Source organism: Botrytis cinerea, chromosome 13 (assembly GCF_000143535.2).
Source record: "Botrytis cinerea B05.10 chromosome 13, complete sequence".
Taxonomy (NCBI): domain Eukaryota; kingdom Fungi; phylum Ascomycota; class Leotiomycetes; order Helotiales; family Sclerotiniaceae; genus Botrytis; species Botrytis cinerea.
This window is the reverse complement of record NC_037322.1, coordinates 2,235,649-2,257,609: the sequence shown is the minus strand read 5'-3', so window position 1 is coordinate 2,257,609 and position 21,961 is coordinate 2,235,649. Positions and strand designations below refer to the sequence as shown.

General features: G+C 19.6%; 1 protein-coding gene across 1 annotated transcript; it reads right to left on the bottom strand.

Moving 5' to 3' along the window:
• Positions 1-148: 148 nt before the first annotated feature.
• BCIN_13g05880 (hypothetical protein) lies at positions 149-3,654 on the bottom strand. Its single transcript, XM_024696903.1, has one exon. The coding sequence runs from the start codon at positions 2,877-2,879 to the stop codon at positions 438-440; it is 2,442 nt and encodes an 813-aa protein (XP_024552717.1). The 5' UTR covers positions 2,880-3,654; the 3' UTR covers positions 149-437.
• Positions 3,655-21,961: the final 18,307 nt, after the last annotated feature.

The following is a 21,961-nucleotide window of genomic DNA, read 5'->3' as shown; positions in this document are numbered from 1 at the left end:
CCCTAACCCTAACCCTAACCCTAACCCTAACCCTAACCCTAACCCTAACCCTAACCCTAACCCTAACCCTAACCCTAACCCTAACCCTAACCCTAACCCTAACCCCGATTACACTGTACTCTCCGAAATATGGTGTTAGGAGGAGGGCTGTTCATTTTGATGTTTGAGAGTAATTATTACTACGGAACGGACATAGTTACTAATTCGACGGTGTGGAGGAGGACTATGTACAGCCATATGGAAGTATACCTTGAGGGTCTATCATCTTCGTATTTTTCGGATGAGTTCTATATCACCCGCATATCTAGAGTGCTTCTCCCAAGGCGGAGATAAATAGGAACTTCATTATGCTGTTCATACAGTATGACAATTTATTCTTTAATATAAATATCCCATTTCTATTTTCCAACATATCAAATTTGTGACGAATCTGAGCTTTAGAGCGCACACTCGTGATGAAATGGCTCTTCTCTAAGACTAACGCATTCATACCAAAGAGGTCGAATTATAAAGGAAAGAACCCCAATGATAAGTAATACAATATTCATTAGTGCTTTGAAGAGCAATACCATAAAAGCTACTATTACGAATATAGCTCGTATCATGTCAGCTATCGTTTCACCGTCCAACTTCTTAAGCTCGCGTACTAGTGAGAACGGTTTTGGTGTCTCGATCTGATTAGACTCCTGAATTTTGTTGTATTTTTCCGTTTGCATGATTGTGTTTTTGTTGGGCGCAAGTTCTTTCTCGAATGCTCTTTCTATGTCGCGCATTGACGTCTGAGGATCATGCTCGCCGAAGATCTGATCTGATCCGTTTTTGGAGATATGTGATGTGGTCTGACGAACAGGGCTCCATTCCCCTGTGAGATCATGTCCAATTTGATCGAATGCTTTCATGATTCCACTCTTCGAGAGACCTGAATTTCGCTGGACTGACGTGGTATCTGATTTTGTTTTCTTAATTTCTTGGCTAGTTTGTAAAGTAGAATCTGGCCGGTATTCGAATTCACTGCTGGTGCGAGAGAATGCTTCAATTTCCCAATATCTTGGCGACCGAATTCCGTGTGAGAGAAATTCGTAGTTTGATCCCACAAGCTTCTTCTTTATTTCTTCAATATCAGAAGCAACACTTCCCTCTGATTTCGCAAGCGCTGTAGAACATAGCGTTTCCCACATATACCGCCATTTATAACTTGGCATAGAAATAATGTCATAAGATAATTGGATAGTTGAACCTTGGCTGACCTTCTGTATTTCTCTATAGACCATTTCCGGAAATTCCGGCCGATCATTCGCGATTAGGTCTATAGCATGTATGCTCCTGATGGTGAGTTGGAGCATGCTTACTATTTTCACCAAAATCTCCATACAGAGGCGAATTGGATCACCAACGATTGTTGAGGATCGTTTCAATACTTCGATAACAGCATCTTCGAAATCGACTGGACTGCCTCCTTTCTCTATGGGATCGACAGGGTATCTCGTGTGGACTTTAAATCCCAAATCTCTTGCGAGATGCTCTTCGAAATCGATTGGACTATCTCCTTCCTCTAAGGGATCAACATGGTATCTCGCGTGGATGTTGGAACCCAAATCTCTCGCTACATGCTCTAATTTCTCCAATAATCGCTTGTAAGGATCATCAGGTCGTTCGGTAATAGTTTTCATACTGTAGATGCCATTAGTCTGTGTTGGCATATCCAGGTAGAATTCCAAAGCTGTTTTCAGCGCAGACCGGGACCGATAAACGATCTTGGATATGTTGCAGGCTTGATCCAACATGACTGAATTAAGCATCTGAACGTGTTCGCTGGGAAGACGGAAGAGGGTAAAGCAGAACCGATCAGAGGAGCGACGAGCTCCGTCTTTACCTTCTGCAAGCAGAAGTCGTCCACCTACTTCTTTGGTGTACGAGTTTCGAGCTTTTGCGACAGGCAGGTCTTTGAGTAATGATCTGGCGTTCTTGGGATCGATATGACATTGCATCTCAAACATGAGCATTCCAGCTTTTTGCTTTCGAACATCTTCATCCCTATCTTCAATAGGTTCGGGAAGTAAATTGTGCCGTAGAATCATGATGAGGCTTGGTGAGATAACACCTATGACGTGAAACTCTGTATAGGCCGTCTGAGTTTGCTTCCCAGTCCTACGATCTGTTTTGTAACTAACAGGACCTTCATGTATGCTGAAAGCGTTTTCTGTAAGAATAAACTCTTCGCTTGGGTCTGATGGCGTACATAGCGCAAGATACATTGTCTGAATGTTTGCGAATACCCATAGAGCATCTCCAGGGTATATATGTTCGAATAAATCCTCTACCCATTTCCCCTCCGGGTCCATGGTCGTATCCATGATTTTTGTCAGATTGTCAAACCAAACATCCAGTGGCCTTTGGAAATTCATCTTGCGCATGTATTCAAGAAATTCATGCTTGTCGTTCGCATCATAGTCTTCTGCCTTTTGGTGATTGAAACGCTTGAAGAAGATTGGACTACGATACTTCATCACCCACAGGAATTTGCGCAGAAGATCCTTTTGGGACCGAGACATCCAGATATCTTTTTTGCCATTCTCCTGGGCACGCACAATCTTCCGAATGACGTTGCTTACTGCCGATTCGAGGCGACCCAGCTTCTCTTCTATGCGCATTTGTTGCTTAGGAGTTAATTTAGAATCGTCCTTGTACATATCACGTTCGGCGAACGTATGCTTCACAGTTACTTCGACTAGCTCAGGAGAAGACCCGACGAGGTTAACGGCATGGAGCAGATGTTGTTGCTTTTTGGTTCCCGCCTGTTTCTTGTACGGGTAAGCAAAGTGTTTAAGCAGAAATCGCGGGATGTAGTGTTGATTTTGGGATTTCGAGTTTGAATCCATCTTCAACTGTGCAACTTCCCATGGGCTTGAATAGAATTCAATCAGAGGTGTCAAGCTGTGATGTTCTTATCGTTCTATGCAGAATATAGGAAAAGTTATCGGAGAGATGAGGACGTCTCTATCAGATGGTTTGACATATTTATGGATGCCTGTTTTATCCTGTGTCATGTATGTGATGACGCATACTGCGAACATTGTTGGCCTTTGTTGATTGGACCGATATCGCCCCAATCAGAATGTCCACTCACACCCTCAACTCGAAGACACCAAACTTATCCTCGTCTTCCTAAAACAACCCGACCTCTCGCAATTCACCATCGACTACCTGCAATTGGCAGAAGGCCTGGGTTTGGCCGGTGGAGTGGGGAAGGGAAACCAGTAGCTTCGATGAGGTGGGCTAGGTTTGAGAAAAAGATGGGGAGGGCTGATGGTGAGGGTGCTGGGGTTGAGGGAGATGGGAAGATTGGGTAGGACAGGGCAGAGGGTGGTATGGGTGACTGTGGAGGGGGAAAAGCAAGGGAACTCCTAGGGGTAAGAAAAGTGCTAGTGCTGGTACGAAAAAGAAAAGTGAAGGAGAAGATGCACGGTGATGAAGATCGAGACTTGTACTGAAGACCGAGAGGGATCCGGAAAACGCCGAGTTTATGATATGACGGGATGAAAGACATGCTCACGAACGTCAATAATATGATTGATGATTCGAGCATTCATCATGAGGCAAGTGATAGCTACCTATACTAAAATCGCAAGAAAAAAGCAAGCAAGCAAGGATTTCGAAATAAGTATACAAGAAGACTACTAAGTCCTAAATCTCCATAAGCAACTCTGACTATTATTCTAAGGATTTTTTTGGTGTGCACCACCGGTGGTGGCATAGGCAAAAAAGACCTCTTATACCACCACCCTTTATCTGATAAAGTACTGATATTTTTGAAAGATTTAAATTGCCTTTATATAAAGAATTGATTGAATTTTAATTATCTAAAATCAGAATTGAATTATCTTTTGAATCAAAGGTTCTGTACTGAATAGAAATAAAGATTTAATGTCAATTGATTTTAGTTGATATCAATAAAATCAAAAAGTTAAAAATGAAAAATCATATATATATAATTAAAACTAAACTAAAATATTCAGTTTTCAATTTTATTTATAATGATATATTATAGGTCTCTCGAAAACATTAGCACTAAAGCTTTTAGACCTTAAATAAATTTTCTAAAAATATAAAAATACTAATTTTTCTAAGTCAAAAACGAACTATGCCGGATTGGGATAAAATATATGTTATTCAATTTCGTTTTTTTAAAAAAGTTTAAAAAGTTATTTTCAATAAGCTAGTTCTAATATAAAATGAGATATTAGTTAATACTAGTTGAAATTCTAAGAATAGAACTTAATAAGGAATAACGCTAGTAAAGAAGTAAAAGCGCTATTCTGTTACGGGAACTGCCTCTAGAATCATGTGGAAGTGTTTAGAGATCTTTTGAAATAGTTTAGATTAGATTTCAAATAAGAATTCAATAAGATTATAATTAATTGCAATTCTTATAATTATAATAATAAAATTAATAATTATTATTTTAAATATAAAACTTTATATTATAATAAAACCTATTCCTTTATATAAATCTTCATTTTATTTAAATAATTAGAATAGTCAATTGCTTTTAAAATGTTATTGTTTTTGAATTATCTATTATAAAATGTTAATTCTATAATTTTTAATATTCTAGTTTATTTTTTTATTTTAAAACTAATTTTTTAGAATATTATTAATATAACTTTATAAAAAGTTTGCAAAATTATATTTAATATTTTCTAGAATTTATTGTTTAAGAAATTGTATTTTATATTTTTAAGATACTCTATAATTAATATTATATATATATATAAGGCTTTTTTTAGATATCTAATATTCTTTAATATATTATAATTAAATTATTAAGGTTTATAATATTATTATAATTTATATATTAATAATTTTATAATTTATTATTAATCTATTATAATACTATTCCCTTTTTAATTTAGTATTTATTTTAAGTATTTATATTAATATATCTTTTTTTTTATATATTTAATAATTGTAGTATTTCTTCTTTTCTTTATTATACCTTTTTTAAATATTAATAAAAAAAAAGAATAAATCCATTTTACTTATTTTATTAAATAAAAGGATTTCGAAATACTTTTATATTTATTATACAAATATATTAATTATAAATATATTATTTCACCTTCTGACTTTTTATAATATAATGAATATATTTATAATAATAAAAAATATAATATTTAAGATCTATTTAAAAATAATTGAAAAAGTTTATTTTAATAAAAAAAGAAATTAAATTAAAAAGAAAAAAAGATTATAACTAAAATTCTATAATTATAAAAATAGAAATGTTTTTTATTGAAATATAAATTTGAAATATTTTATTATAGTTTATAAATTTTTAATAAACTAATAAAAATAAAGAAGAAAAAGAAATTAGAAAAGGAAAAGATTAAAAAAGAATATATTGAAAAAGAAATAATAAATATTAATATTATATTTATTTCTATTAATTCTTTTTTATCTAAATTATCCGAAACAAATTTTGAGGTTTTATTAACAAATATAAATATTTTAAATAAAATATTTATAACTTTTTAAAATAATTAAAATCCTTTTTGAATTTTTATATATTTTCTAAATATAAATAATCTAGTTATTCAATTAAATATTTGATCTTATTTCTAACATATTTATAATTTAATATCATTTCAATATTCTATATAACATTTGAATTGATTAATTTAATTTCTATAAATAATATATTTAATACTTTTAATAATACTGATTTGAATAAGGATATATGAAATACTAGATGGATATTTATTATATTTAATAATTTTAATTAATAATTAATTATTTCTATTATCTTATTGATTTTAAATAGTTTTAGTTTTTTATAATCGAGTTTATTACTTAATCTTTTAATTTCAATATTTTATTATAACAAATAAACTTTATTCTTTTTTTTAAATATAGATTCTATATTATATTTTATATTATAATATACTACTATTCTAAAAAATATAAATCTTAAATCAAAAGCCAATTATTTTTAAAAATCTTTTAATTATTCGATTTATATTATTATTGATTTGATATTAACTTCTTATAATATTGGGATTTTATATACTTATAAATTAAATTCAAAATTAATTTATACTAAAATGATTTTTGTGGTTTTCATTTTCAATATATTATATACGAATTATACCATAAATAATAATTTTATTTAATTATCTTATTAATAATTTATATAGTATTTAAGATATATTTTTATTATTTAATTAATCCTTTCTATTTGATTATCTATTTATAAATAAAAAAATATTAATAAATTTCTCTTAATATTTATAAATACTAATAAAATAATTTAGAATTTTGAAATAAAAAATTTATTTTGATTTGAAATTATTTTATTTAATATTTTATATATATTTATTATAACTTTTAAAAATATATATATTAATTATTTAATATTCTATATTTCCTTAAATAATATTATATATACAAATTTCATTAATTTATTTATTATATTGAATATCGTATTATATTTTATTTTTGTAATAAAATTCTTTGAAAATAATAATTTAATTATAAAATCTCATATAATAAATTTCTATAATTGAGAAAATATATTTGGAATTTGAAACTAATTATATAAAATATATCATAACAATTTATTTTGTATATAAATATTATAATTTTCAATAATTTCTTTAATTATTGTTTTTATATATAGGAAACAATTGATTTTTCATATTCTTATAAATATTTTTATAATTTTTTAATGTCCATATATTAACAATCCATATTATTTCATTATAAATTCTTTAATTATTCAATTTGAAATATATACTTTTTTATAAAAATATATAATATCATTTTCTATAATGAATTCTAATTCTATTATCTTATATATACATATAACAATAGTATTCTTATTATAATATAATTAAATCTATTTTTTAAAATAATTGTCTTTCAATAAATATATTACTATAAGTTATAATACATTGTAAATTAGTGATTCACTATCTTTCTTAAATATAATATATAATTTATATATTTTGTTTTTTTAATATTTTAATTTTCAATTAAAATATTGATTCTAACATTTTCTAATTCTTTAATATATAGAATTCTAAAATTATAATTAATTATAATCTTTAATTATTTAATTTATTATTTATTTAATTATTTTATTATAATAAAATAAATCAAGTTTTTATAATCTATATACATTTATATTATATATTTCGATTTTTTAAATATACTTATTATTCTTTAAATATATTAATTATTATTAATAATTCTTTATTATATATTTTATAATTTAATTTAGCTAATAATAATTTTCAAAAATAGAATATAATTAATTAATATATTCTATTTTAATCTAATTAATTTAAAACCATTTTTATAATAAAATCTAAAAAGTCCATTTTCATTATGATTTCTTTTTCTAGATTAAAAATCAATAATATTAATTTTTCTACTATTGCTTATTTAAATATATCAAATAACTCCTATACTTTAATAATCTATTTGAAATTTTCTTAATCTTTTTTGATTAATATAATCAAAAATATAATAATCTCTAAATAACCCTTAATAAATCTTTTATAAAAGTTAATAAATTCTAAAAAGGATTATACTTTTTTAATTATAATTAACTATTTTTATTCAAATATTATTTTAATTTTGTTTTTATTTATTTTAAATTTTTAATTTGATATAATAAATTCTAAAAATTCTATTTCTATAATATAAAATTTATATTTATTTAATTTGTATAATAAATCTACTTTAAATAGATTTTCAAAAATATTATTAATATTTTTAATATATTGAACCTTATTTTTTGAATATATTAAAATATTATTTAAATAATATATATAATAAATCTTTAAATATTATAATAATATATTATTTATTAATTTTATAAAAATAGCTAATATATTAATTAATTTAAATAATATAATTTGATATTTATATAATTTGTATTTTTTTTTGAAAATAATTTTCCATTTTTTGTCTTTCTTTATTTTAATTAAATAATAATTATTATATAAATTTATATTAATAAATATTGTGATTCTACCTAATTGATTTTTTAATTTTATAATTAATAAAAATAAATATCGATTCTTTTTAATAAATATATTAAGCTTTTTATAATTTATAATTAATCTATTGGATCCATTTTTTTTGAATATTTATATAATTGAATTAAATATTTGGAATATGGATTCCCTAATTTATTTTTTAATTAAATTATTATTAATATATTTTCTAAATCTTTTTAATTCATTAATTAATATTAAATAAACTGAGATATATATAAACATTTTGCCTTTTTTCAATATTATTTTATAATCTTATAATTTGTATTCTAATAAAGCCTTATGGATTTTTAATTCTTTGAAAATATATTTATATTTTTTATACTATTTTAATATTATAAATCTTTCTTTTATTTCAATTACAATTTTATACTATATTATTAACTTTTGTATTTATAAAACAAATATATTAGTTTTTACTTTTAATAAAAAATCTTAAATTAAATATTCTATATTACTAATATTATTTATATTCAATTCTTTTTAATATATATTATATTTTATAAATATCTCTAATATATCCTTATAATTACTTTTACATTAATCAAATATTATAATTCCTTATATTCAATTTATTTTTAAATTATATACTTTTAATTATAATATTTCTAAAATAATTTATTATTAGCCTAATAATATAATATTAAACTATATTATTGTAAAAGAGTAGAAGGTAGTAATGGTCACACAAGAAAAGCCTTCGCATATACCAAGTATAAAGCAAGTAACTATACATAATAAAATAAAATAAATCGTTATATTGCAACAACGAAATAAAAGAAATAATAAAAACTAAACACTCAATTCTTTAGAAAACAATTTTAAAAGATAAAAAATTCGATAATATTTTTAGATTTACAAAAATAAAGCTATAAATATTAAATATTAATAATATATAACCCTAAAATCACATATTTTCACTCTTATATTCCTCCCTACTTTAATTAATTGATTTCTTAATCAATTAAAATCAACAATGTATACAATTCTTTAAAAATATAAACAAAAAAAATTAGAAAAAATAAAAGGAATTATAATATATTAATTGCTTTCTTCAAAAAAAGATAATATTTTCAAACAAACATTCTTTTTATTGTAATTATAATTTTACAAAAAGTTTATAAAATTATGAAATATATTTATTACTTTTTTTTATAATTCTAATTGAAAACTTTAACCAATAAATCTTTCATTATATCTTTTTTTAGAAATAATTTCATATGTTCTTTTTAAACTTTTTAATTGTTTAAAAAAACTTTAATTATTAAAAAGACTATCTTTTATTATATTTGTAATTTCTTTATTTTTATTCCTTTTATTATTCAATATTCTATTTTATTTTATATATTTAGTTTTTGAAAAAAAGGGAATATAGTTTAAAGATTGAAATAATTGAAAAGGAATAATATTTTTATTATTAATATTTATAAAGAATTTTAGTATTCTTTTTTCTCTATTAATTGAAATATATTTCCATTTCTATTTAATTATTGGTTTTTTAAAGATTATATAATAATATAACTTTTTATTATAAATTGATTTTTTAAAAATAATATTAATAAAAGTATATTAATATTAATACCAAATTTCTTTTTGATATTATTAATACTAATTATAGAATTCATTATTAATTATTTCAAATAAATATAAAATTTCAATAAAAATGAAATAATTATTTTATAATAATCTTTTAATAAAAATTTATTTAATAAAGTTTTTAATAATCAAATAGTATTTAATAATAAATTTTGAAATTTTATATTATTCATTTCATATAACTATTTTATTGAAAATTAATTTCAAATTATTATAAATATCCCTCAAATCTTAATACTTTATATTATTCTCAAAAATCGAATTCAAAATTCTATCATTTCTTTTCTTTATAATTATATATAAAATAATTATAATTACAAACAATTTATTCTTATACATATCCATATATAATTGAATAAAAATAAAATTTCCTTTAATTACAAATGCTTATAAATTATTCTATTCATTTATATACTAATCAAACTTCATTAAATTAATATAACTTTGATATTATCTTTTAATTATAATATTATAAAAAAATCTATAATCGAAAATCATCTTACCTTTATCAAACATACTTTCAATCAAAATTCTTCAATTTATATTATTCAAAATAAAAGATTTAATTCTTCTATATACAATTTCAATTTATAATATATTCTCATTATTTTTATTATAGAAATATACAATATATACTATAATATAATCCACCATCTTATAATCAAATACAATATACAAATCCCTAATATTTCTATATATAAAAATATAATCAAAATCTTCCTTTATTTAAATAATGAATATAGAAAATAATATTGTTATTAAATGATACTTTTAATCTATACACTATTTAATTATTTCTTTTTAAAATATTAAATTTTATTTATAGTTTTGTTATTAAAAAATATAATAATAATAATAAATGAAATCAAATCTTTACTTTTTATATCGATTATAATAATAATATATTTTTATTAATATAAATATAAAATCAGAATATCGATTTATTAATATAATAAAGATTGAATTAATAATCAATAATCTTTATTTATTTATTTTATAAACTTTTGTAAGAATAATAAATAACTTCAATTTGAATATTAACTTATTAATTAAAGGATTTAAGAATCGAAATTTCAAAACTTTAAAAATCCTCTTTTTCCTTTTTTTATTTATATCTTTATTGAATTTGAATTAAACAAAATATTTATTATATATTTATATATTATTAATATAATTCTTATATTTATATATAATTTTGAAATAATAAATAAAATATTTATTTTTTATTCAAATAATTTTGAAATCTAATATATTTATTAAATAATAGAAATAAAAATTATAAAGTTCTTTAGATTTATATAGAATTAATTTGATTATGGTTATTTAATTGATTTATTTAATTATAAATTTTTTTTTTAAAATTAAATATTAATCTTTTAATATTAGAGCTTTTAATAAACATTTGTATAATTCAGGTTATTTTATATTTTCTATTTTTTCTTTATTTTTTAATAATATAGTTTATTTTATAATTTATTTATTTATTAAATAATTTTATTATAGCTTTTTATTTTCTTTAATTATTATAATTTTTAATTTTAATTATCTCTTTAAATTTATAATTACTTTTTTATTAAAAAATAAAAACAATATAATATTGAATTCAATATATAAGTCTTTTATTAATAAAATGTTTTTCAAATAATCAAAACTTTTCTTTTCAAATATTTCGATTATATTATTTTTAAAATCAAATTGTTTTCGATCCTTATTATTTTATTTAAAGATTTTAAGTTTTTATTTAAAATCAAAGATTTTGAAAATCATTTTAAATTTAAAAAATATTAAATATTTATTAATTTATATTTCAAATTTAAAAGGATTTATTAGTTGGTGTATAAGCTTTTTATTAATTATTTTTAATAATATATTAAAATCAATTAATTTGATTATTTTAATTAATTTATGTTGGAATTTAATTTTATATATTATAATAAAGATTGTAATAAAGATAATATCTTTATAAAAATAATATTATAATAAATTGAATTTATTGATAGCCTTTTATTGTATATATCAAATCTTTTTTATTCTTATAAAAATCTTTTTATTATCGATCTTTATTTGCTTCATCAATATATTAACTTTAATATAAAGATTATTTTGAATAATAATAATCATAAACATTTCTTTCAAATTATTTCTACAATCTTTTTAAATATCAATTCAATTATTGAATTCTAAATACTTAATGTATTATTCTTCTTCCAAAAATATTTAAAAAGTTTTATAAATCTTTATTATTATTAATATAATTTCATTTCCTATAATTATTATTATATTATATTATATATATTAAAATTATATATTTAATATATTAATTATTATAATCTAATCTTATTTTTCTTTATTGTTATTAAAAATTAAAAATTGATTATTTAATAAATAATAATTTGAATTTATATTATTATTTTCATTTGATATTATAAAAGTTTATATTGAATATAATTTTATAAAAAGTTTGCAAAATTATATTTTATAAAAAAGATGAAAATATTTTTAAAAAAAGATATAAGAAAAGGAAATTAAAAACAAATAGAATTTAAAGGAAACAAAAAAAAATATTTTTGAAATAGAAAGCTATTAAATAAAGAATTATAATATTTTGAATTTCAAATAAAAAAAGAAAATGAAAACTCTATTTATTTTTATAAAACTTTTCTAGCTTTTTTAAATTTAAATATAATTCTTTAAACAATTTAATTATAAAAGTAATAAAAAAAATATAATATAAAGAAATATAAAGAAATATATTTTTAATTTGAATAAGGAAATTCTTGATTTCTAATAAAAATAAACGAAATTTATTATTCTATTCTATTTTAATATATAATTAATATTCCATCAATTATTTTAATATTATTCAAAAAATGTATTGTATTGATAAACTAATAATTGGGATTTCCATTATAATATATATATTAATATTTATCAATAATATAATATTTTGATTTTTTTATATATAATTTATTATATTCTTTATTATTATAAAATATTAAATGATTTATTTATTTTTTTTTGAATTTAATAATATTTTCAAAAAATCTTTAAATTTATTTTCAATAATATTTTTTATATCTTTTTCTTTTTTTTCGATTAAAATATATTTTTCCTTTTTTTTAATAAACTTTTTAAAACAAACTTCTAAATAAATCCCATTAATTATAATTCCATTTATTTTTTTCAAAATATATATACTTTTATTCAATAAGATTTTATTTATATAATATAAATTAAATTATTGATATACAAATTTTCTTTTTTTAAATATATTGATTTTCGATTGCAAATCAAATTGAAGAATTATATCCTTTATAATGATTTTTTTATTAATTATATTATTATCTTTATCAAAATATATCTTTCTATTTAAATGATATCATTTTTTATATATTATTGCTTTCTTTATATCTAAATTATATATTTCTAATTAATAAAAATATAATATTAAAAATCTTTATAAAAAGTAACCTTTTTTTAATCTAAAACTCTTTATATATTATATTACATTTTTATAAATAATATTGAATAACATTTATAGATTATATAAAATAAAATCAAATTAATTAATCAATATATAATTATTCTATTAATAAATAATATTATATTCAAATAATATAATTATTTGTTTTTATTATTTATTACTTTTATTAATTTATCAATTATAAATCTATATTCTTATTCAATTTAATTATTTACTTTCAAATTATAAACAAAGATTTATATCCATTTGATTTTATACTTTTTTAAGAAATATTTAATATATATTTTGTTTTCAAATCTTTTATTTATAAAAATCTTATTAAAAACTAAATATTTATAAATAATATTTTAAATAAAAACAATAACAATTTATAATATTATATTTTTCAATAATTTGATTTCAATTTAATCTAATAAATCATTTTATAAAAAAATAAAGTATTTGTAATTATTATTCAAAAATATATATATAATATTTAAACTATATTTTTATTAATAAATATTTATCTATATAAAATACAAGAATTCTTTTTAAATATTAAATTATTATTTTTAATAATTGAAATAGAATTTAATAAATCATTTGATATTTTTATGTATTTCATTTCAATAATAAAGCTTATATATTTTATCAAATATATTTTCAATTTTTTTATAATTATATACTTTATATAAATTATTAATTAATAATATTCTTTATTATTATTTATTAATAATTTTGTAATATAATATATTATATATTCTATTTCTATATAAATATTTTTTATATATAAAGAATTCTAAAATATACTTTTTGAATTTCAAAAATTCTTGATTTATTATATCTTTAAAATATTACAAATTAATTAAATATTAAATAATCTTTCGATTTTCAATATTATAATTTTTATTCAATTTATAATTTTATAAAAAGTTTATAAAATTATATAAAATAAAAATATTTTTTATATTATTGAATTAATTTACAATTCATTTATCAATATCTTTTTCCTTATCTTTTTCAAATATATCAAAAGATATAATTAATCTTTTTGATAATTTATTAATAACAATATAAATTATACCTTTAATATATTGAATTTCAAAATCGAATAATCTAATCTATATAATCTATCAAATAATAAAAACTTTAAAAAGATTTATTATTATTCAATTCAATTATATAATTAAGATTTTGATATTTATTTTCAAAACGAAATATATTTTATATAAATCGAATCTACATTTTCAAAAAACTTTTAATATTCTTTTATATTTTCTTTTTATTTTATAATTCATTTTTAAAATATATAATAATATATTTTCTTTCAAATTTTTATTTTAAATATATTTTCTATTTATTAATATTAATATCTATTTCAAAAACAATTTGTTTAATAACTATTATATTTTTATAATCTAAAAATATTAAAATTAAAAATTTAATTAAATTCTCTTTTAATAATTTCATTGTTTATTTTTATTCAATGGTTTATAAGAATTCAATATTCTTTTTAAATAAATGATATAATGATTCTATTTTTTATATAAACTTTTTAATTTATATTTAATAGTATATATAAACATTTAGAAACATTCGAATTTTTATTATTAATTTGAATTCTAATTAATCAAGAATCTTTTTGATTTTAATTTTTACAAATTTTTATTCTTTTAATTCAATTATATAATCTATTACTTTTATTTTATTATAATATTATTTGAAAATTATATTAACAATATAATTTATATATTTAAAACATTCAAAGATTTTATTAATTATTTAAATATATTTTAAAATAAACTTTTATATATCTAATATTATTTTTTTACTATTATATATTATTTTTAATTCTTTAATATCAATATTATTCAAAAAGAATATTGCTATTTTTGAAATCAAATCATTAAGAATTTTTATAATAATATAACAAAATTGAATTATCGAATTGATTGTTTTTTAAAGAAATATAATATATTAAAGAAAACCAAATAGGATCTGGAAAACTATTAAATCTCTACTTTCAAAAGCTAAAAATATTTAATTATAATTAAAAAAGAAATCAATTAGAGAAGTTATTATATAATTTATAAAAAATTTTGTAAATATATTTATATTAAATAGTAGATTCGCATTTCAAATTATATATTAATTTAATTCTATTATTATATTAATAATTTAATAAATATTTAGAATCTTCTTTTTCATTAAAAATCACAAATTACAATAAAACCTATTATATAATTCAAAAACTTCTTATTTTATTTTATTTTTAAATATAATAAAAACCATTTTTATTAAAACTTTTGGAATTGAAAAACCAAGAATTTATCAAACTTTATAAAAAACAATTCGAATTTTTTATAATAAAATTATATCCTTTTATACCCATTTAACATATATTCAATTAAATATTAAAACCTCTTTTCAATTAAAAAAACAAATCATTAATATATTTCTTTTCAAATTTATTAAAAGATTTCTACAATCAATTATCTTTATTCTTTTTGAAATAAATTAATATCTTTCAAATTCTTTATTGAAATAAAATATAAGAAATTCTTTTTATTTTTTAAATAATTTTTAATATAGATTTCTTAATTAATTATATTTAAATCAATCATTTCTTTTATTAAAGAATTCTCCAATAATATTATTTGATCGATTTAAAAAATGGATTTTTATAACTTTGTTTTTATATATTATATTTATTTATTCCATATTATTATTTACAATATAAATATTGAATAATTTTTTAAAGATTTAAAAGAATATAATATATTTTCTTTTATTTAATCTTTCTAATATATTAAAATAGAATTTCTGAAATTCGATATTAAGAAAAATATATATTTTTACAAAATGCTTTATTTTGTTATTATTATAATTTTATAAAAAGTTCGTAAAATTATAAGAATTGGGGGAATTAAAGGAATTACTAATATATTGTTTTTTCAATATATTAATATCTAATTTTTCGATTATATTATTATTTAAAACTTTTATCCAGTATTTCAAATATTAATTTGAGTTTTTTTATTATCATTTATAATTGTAAAATATTATATATTATTTTAATATATAAAGCTAATTTTTCTTATAATAAATCATAATATACTTAATAATAATTCATTACAAATGTTTTTTATAATATAAATATTAATTATATTCGAGATTCCTTCCAATATAATATAAATGTTTTTATAAATTCCTTTTAGATTTAAAAAGTTTATATTAATACCCATAATAATTATTTGAATTGAATTAATAAATAAATTAAGTTTTCTAATCAAAATAGAATTGATTAAATTGATTATAAATTCTAAATTCAGAATTATATTAATTAAATCTAAACCATTGATATTAATTTTAATCTTCAAAAGATTTCTTTATTTTTATTTATAATATATATTAAATCAATATAATTTATTTACTTTAAAACTTCAAATTAAAGATTAATAGAAAATCAATTAATAATATTAATCAAATAATTATTCAATTCTAAAGATATAATAGAATCATTTATTCTGATTATCTATCTTTTCCAAATTATTGGATATTCTTTAAATATTAATTTTAGAAATATTTTAATAATTAATAAAAGAATATTTCTATTAAACTCTTCTATATTACTAAAAGTATTCATTATAAACCTAAATATTATTTTCTTTTTTGATTTTTTTATCTTATCAATAATCCTTTTATAAATAATCTTTAATTTATTAAAATCTTGAATATCTATAAATTTAATATTTAATTTAATTCTATTATAATTAAAAATATCTTTTTTAAAAAATATTAAATAAATATATTTAAAAATCTTTGAAATAAAAATAGAATTTTAATTCTTTATACTTTTAATAAATATTTTGTAAATCTTATTAAAATTATATAAAAATCAATTATATTTTCTAGATTCAAAATTGATTACATTAATATATTTATTTATAATAAAATTTTCTGGATTATTGATATTAAAAACTTTTGTAATATATATATTTTCAATTAATTATATTTGTTTTATTTTTCTTTATAATTAGTTTTATTTATTTAATTTAATTTTTAAATTTATTATTTTAATAAAGGAATTTTAAATTTTATAATTATGAATAATAGATAAAGGATTTTCCTTTATATCCTTTAATCCCCAAAATAATTTATTATATTAATTATAATATATATATTTATAATCAATATATTTTTTGAAGATAAAATAATCCTTTTTGAAATTATAATCTTCTTTTCTAGAATATTGATTTTAATAAAAGTAATAATATCTTTTTTGAATAATATTAATATATTTTATATTATTGTTTATACCATTTTATATATTATTTGAGTTTAAAAACAAATAATATATTAATATTTGAAATTGTATAATAAAAGGGATTTTATAATTCAAATAAGAATTAAATATTTATATTTTTCTTTTTATTTTTTTAAAAGTTTTTTTTTATTAAATTATTATAAAAAAGTTTTCAAGTATTTTTGTAATTTGTTTGATATTGTTTGTTTTTGGGATGATAGGATTTTTGATTTGCATTTTGATTTTCTTAAATGAAATAATAATATCGATTAATTCTTTCAAATTCAAATCTTTTTTAGAATTGTTTATTTTGAAGATTCTAAATTGAAATTCATTATTTATATATTGTATTATTTATTAAAAGATTTTATTTTATTTTATTATATTAGATTTTTTCAAATCTATTTTGAATTTAGTAATATATTTATAAATAGTTTTTTTAAGAATATTTTTTAAAAAGGTTTTAGAAATCTTATTTTTGATTGAAGTTTTGTTTTTAATTAAATATTAAACGATTTGATTATATTAATATAAAAAGTATATAAGTATATCAATATTGTTTTCCTTTTTTTATTTATATTTCTTAATAAAGTAATGAATATAGTTTTTGGAATATATTTTCTAATAAATATTATTTATTAAATGCTTTTTAAGAAATGTAGATTTGAATTTGTATTTTCAATTTCAATTTTTTTATTATTATTCTTTTATGGTTTTAATATTCTTTTGAAAAATCCTTTTTATTTATAATAGAATTTGAAAATAGAAATCTTTTTTGTTTATTTTATAATTGTATTGGAATTGTTTTATATCTTTATATTATTTTATAATATTGGAATTTTGAAATTATAATATTCCTTTTTATTTGGGGAGGAGTAATAACAAGATATTTACTTTGTTTAATTATTTTAAAATAATAGTAAATTATATAATATTAATATATCTATTTTATAGGAATATATTAGTATTTTGTTTTTATTTAATAGATTTAGTTTTTTATTGCTTTTTTATTTATTAAAAGAATAATCCTTTTTTTGGAATTTCAGAGATATCTTTTTGTTTTTGAAAATTGGATATAATAATCGAAATTAATATATCAAAAGTCGAATCAAAGATTGAATTTCTTTTCTTTATTTGATTAATCTTTCTTTTGAATTTAATAGATTTTATTTTATTTAAAATGATTTCTTTCTTTTTTTTTCTAATATTTTATTTTTAATTGATTATTATAGATTATAATTTTAGAAGGATAACAAAACTTTATATTATTGTTTTTATATAACTTTAAAATCTTTTATTCTTTTTTATAACTTTACAAAAAGTTTATGAAATTATAAAAAGATTTATTATATTTACAACAATTAATATTTCATTATTCTTTTGATATATTAATATTAAGTTTTTTTTAATTTATAATCTTTTATTTTTTCAAATTTTTGAAATAGTTTTTAATTAAAGAAATATCTTTATTTTTTGTTTTCCTTTTATTATTAAATAAAAAAAAACTCATTTTTATATTATTAATAAATATCCATCAAATAGCTATTAATCCATCTCTATTTTAATTATATATAATTAAAACTCTATAAGAATTTTTTAGTTTTATAAATTTTTGAATTTTTATTTTATTTATTTTGATATTCCTTTATCTATATAATTTGTAGATTGAAAAAATAAAAATTCTTCTTTGATTTTCAAATGATATTAGTATTTTTGTAAAAAGCTATTTTATTTAAAATAATTATAATATATTCTTTCAATATTATAATGGATGTGGATATAATAATAAAGTTTTTCTATTCCTTTTTATTTTTATATTAAAAGGCTTTATATTGATTTTGAGTTTTTAAAGAAATAATATTTCCTTTATTATAATAATTATAAATTGTAATATTATATTATTTAGAAATATTTCGATATTCTTATTATCTCAATCTGCTTATTATATTCAATAATTATTTGCTTTTTGAAAACAATTTAAGAATTCAGGTTTGTATATAGCTATTTGATTTTTCAATGTTTTCTTTTCTGTATAGATTATTAATATAAAAGAATAGAAGGTAATAATGGTTATATAAGAAAAGCCTTTGTATATATTAAGTATAAAGTAAGTAGCTAACATAGTTTATCAGTATGCAGGTCATATTAGTGTGCGGGTCACTTTTATTTTAATTCACTCTTTTCTCTTTCAATATGTGTTTTTATTAATAATTAATAATGAATTCGAATAATCAAAAAGCTTGTATATTCCTTGTTATTGAAGTTATTCAAAAAAACAAAAAAACAAGTATTCGAAAGGTTGTAAAGATATATAATATCTCGAATACGATATTATAGTATAGAATTAATAGTATTATTTTCTGTTTCGAATATCGATTTAAATTTTATAATTTTTTAGAACTAAAAGAGAATATCATTTCTGAATATATATTCGATATGGATTCGAAAGATTTTCTATTTAAATTCAAGAATATAGAAGATATAGCAAATCATATTTTCGAATTGAGAGATACAAAATGTATTGGGAAGCTTTAAATATATCGATTTGTAAAACGTCGAATCGAATTAAAGATGCATTTTAATTGTATTTATAATTTTCAAAAAACTCTTTATAAGGATTCTAAATTTATTAAAGAGTGATTTCAATTAGTTGCGAATATATAAACGAAATATAGTATTTTGTATGAAGATTTCTACAATTTCGATGAAATAGGCTTTATAATGGGGATTATATATGTAGTAATGGTAGTAATTAGTATTAAACGAAATAGCAAAAGTAAAACAATATAATTAGGTAATTGAGAATGGGTTATAATAATAATATATAGAAATGGAGAGGATGAAACTATTCCTTTATTTTTAGTAGTCCAAAAACAAGTCCATCTTTCTAATTGGTATATTGAAATCAGTTTTCCTGTAGAATGAATTATTAAATCTATATTTAATAAATGAACGAATAATGAGATAGATTTAGAATGATTGAAATATTTTGATAAGCACATTAAGAATCGAAGAAAAGGCAAATATCGAATATTGGTGTTAAATAGGTATAAAAGTTATAAATCAATAGCTTTTCAAATATACTGCAAAAAGAATGATATTATATATTTACATTTATCATTATATTTAAATCATTTAATTCAATTACTTAATATTAATTATTTTAATAATCTGAAATGTTTATATAGAAATCAAATTAATATTTTTATTAAGGTATATATCAAACATATTTCGAAGATTGAATTCTTTATAGCTTTTAAAGTTGTATATAAGAAATCAATTACTTTTTAGAATATAAAAGTAGAGTTTCGAAAAACAGGTTTAATCCTATTTAATCCTGAAATTGTATTTTCGAAATTAGATATTCGTATTTGTATATCTACTGTTACGGGAGCTGCCTCTAGGGTCACGTGGAAGTGTCTAGAGATCTCTCGAGGTGGTTTAGACTAGACTTCAAGTAGGAATTCGATAAGGTTGTAACTGGTTGCAATTCTCGTAACTATAGTAATGAAACTAATGGTTGTTGTCTTGAGCACGAAGCTCTACATTATAATGAAACCCATTCCCTTATATAGATCTTCGTCTCACTTGGACAGCTGGGACAGCCGGTCGCTCCTGGAGCGCTGTCGTTCCTGAGCTGTCCATCACGGGACACTAATCCCGTGACTCTTGGTGTCCTAGCTTATTGTTTTGTCCTGGGGCTAACCCCCTGGGATCTTACTAATATAACTTCGCGAAAAGTTTGCAAAGTTATGTTCGGTGTTTCCTAGGACCTATTGTCCTAGGAACTGTATCCTAAGATTCTAGGATATCCTATGACTAATACTATATACATGCCTGAGGCTTTCCTTGGGTGCCTAGTGTCCCCCGGTATACTGCAGCTGAATCACTGAGGCCTATAATACCATTATAGCCTATACGTTGGTGATTCTACAGCCTGTTATTAATCCGTCGTAACACTATCCCCTTCTTAGCCTAGCGCTTGTCCCAAGCGTTTATATTAGTACGTCTTCCCTTTTGTATATCTAATGATTGTGGTGTTTCTTCTTTTCTTCATTATGCCTCCTCTGAATACTGACAAAAGAAAAGAACAAATCCGTCTTGCTCGTCTTGTTGAACAGAAAGGTTTCGAAATGCCTTCATGCTCATTGTGCGAACGCACTGGTCGCAAATGTATTGTTTCGCCTTCTGACTCTTCGCGGTGCAGTGAATGCATTCGTAGCAGCAAAAAATGCGATGTCCAAGGTCCATCTGAAAGTGATTGGGAAAGTTTGTCCCGACAGAAGGAGAGGTTGGATCAAGAAGAAGAAGAGGCTATGGCTAAAATCCTGCGATTGCGAAAGCAGAAACGTTTCCTGTTGAAACGTGAATCTGAAATGCTTCGTCGTGGTTTACGAACTCTCGATGAGCTAGTGGAGGCGGAGGAGAAGGAGAGACTAGAAAAGGAAAAGATTGAAAAGGAGCGTGTTGAGGAAGAAACAGCAAACGTTGATGCTGCGCCTACTCCTATTGATTCTTCTTCCTTCGATTTCTTCG

Excerpts from the sequence above, each read along its gene's own strand:
- BCIN_13g05880 (XM_024696903.1), bottom strand. The coding sequence starts at position 2,879 with ATGGATTCAAACTCGAAATCCCAAAATCAACACTACATCCCGCGATTT.